General features: G+C 44.4%; 1 protein-coding gene across 1 annotated transcript; it reads right to left on the bottom strand.

Annotated features, from left to right (window-relative positions):
- Positions 1–76: 76 nt before the first annotated feature.
- On the bottom strand, positions 77–974 carry LOC124895506 (MDIS1-interacting receptor like kinase 2-like; the record flags this gene model as incomplete). The annotated part of the gene is made up of 1 exon (XM_047405955.1): positions 77–974. A coding segment is annotated over exon 1 (898 nt), but the record flags the coding sequence as incomplete, so codon positions are not given.
- Between the last annotated feature and the right edge of the window lie 42 nt (positions 975–1,016).

Here is a 1,016-nt window from a genome sequence, read left to right as displayed (position 1 = left end):
GTTACTCCAAGGCTCCCGTTCACAATGTGGAGTTCATGAAGTTAAAAAGTTAGGATAAGAAGTTGGAACTACTAACCTGGTGCTACGTAGCCGTATGTACCTGCAAGTGCAGTACAATTGGATGAGTCTGGCTTGAGAATCTTAGCTATGCCGAAATCTGAAACACGAGCTTCAAACTCGGAATCAAGCAAAACGTTACTGCTTGATATGTCTCGATGAACAATAGGAGGCGAGCAATCGTGGTGCATGTAAGATAAAGCGAAAGCGACGCCTTTGATGATATTCACCCTTATAAGCCAATCCAATTTCTTGGACTCTACGTCGTTGCTCAAAATACTAGACAAACTCCCCCTCTCCGCATACTCGTAAACCAAGAACGAGTGTTGTGCACTCGAACAAAAGCCGTAGAGTCTCACAATGTTCCGATGCTTAATAGCTGTTAACGCCCTTACCTCATTCATGAAGCTTTTCCGATGCTTAATCTCATTTGTCGAATGAAGTCGCTTCACAGCTACATTCCCCAACGATGGAAGGTTTACCTTGTAAACGCTTCCGAACCCTCCTTGCCCGATGCAAAATGTTGCGTCAAACTCCTCCGTGGCTCTTAAGACGTCCAAGTACAATAATGAACTTCCACGTAATGAGGATATCGAAAGCAGACCATCATCGTTGTCAACGTAATCCCATCTTTCAACATCCATAACTCTTCTTCTTTCGTCGCGCATAAGGAGAGCACCAGGGAAAGCGAAACCACATAGAAGAACTAGCGCTCCCACAATAGGAAATAGAGTGATGAGGATGAGTTTATACGCCTTCGCCATCGAGTGCATCGATGTGCTTTTGCACGGCAGGAATCCTGCGACATTGCCACAAAGACCTTTATTACCTTCCAACGAGGCATTCATAAACGCTATATTCTTTGGTATCGGACCTTCCAACTCATTGTACGACAATATAACATCCTGCAAAGCCATCAAACTTTCGAATTCTTTAGGAATGCGGCCAGACAGGTTGTT

The sequence above is a fragment of the Capsicum annuum genome, unplaced genomic scaffold, assembly GCF_002878395.1.
Source record: "Capsicum annuum cultivar UCD-10X-F1 unplaced genomic scaffold, UCD10Xv1.1 ctg82720, whole genome shotgun sequence".
In the NCBI taxonomy this organism is placed as follows: domain Eukaryota; kingdom Viridiplantae; phylum Streptophyta; class Magnoliopsida; order Solanales; family Solanaceae; genus Capsicum; species Capsicum annuum.
The sequence above is the reverse complement of the archived record's forward strand: the minus strand, read 5'-3'. Positions and strand labels throughout refer to the sequence as shown.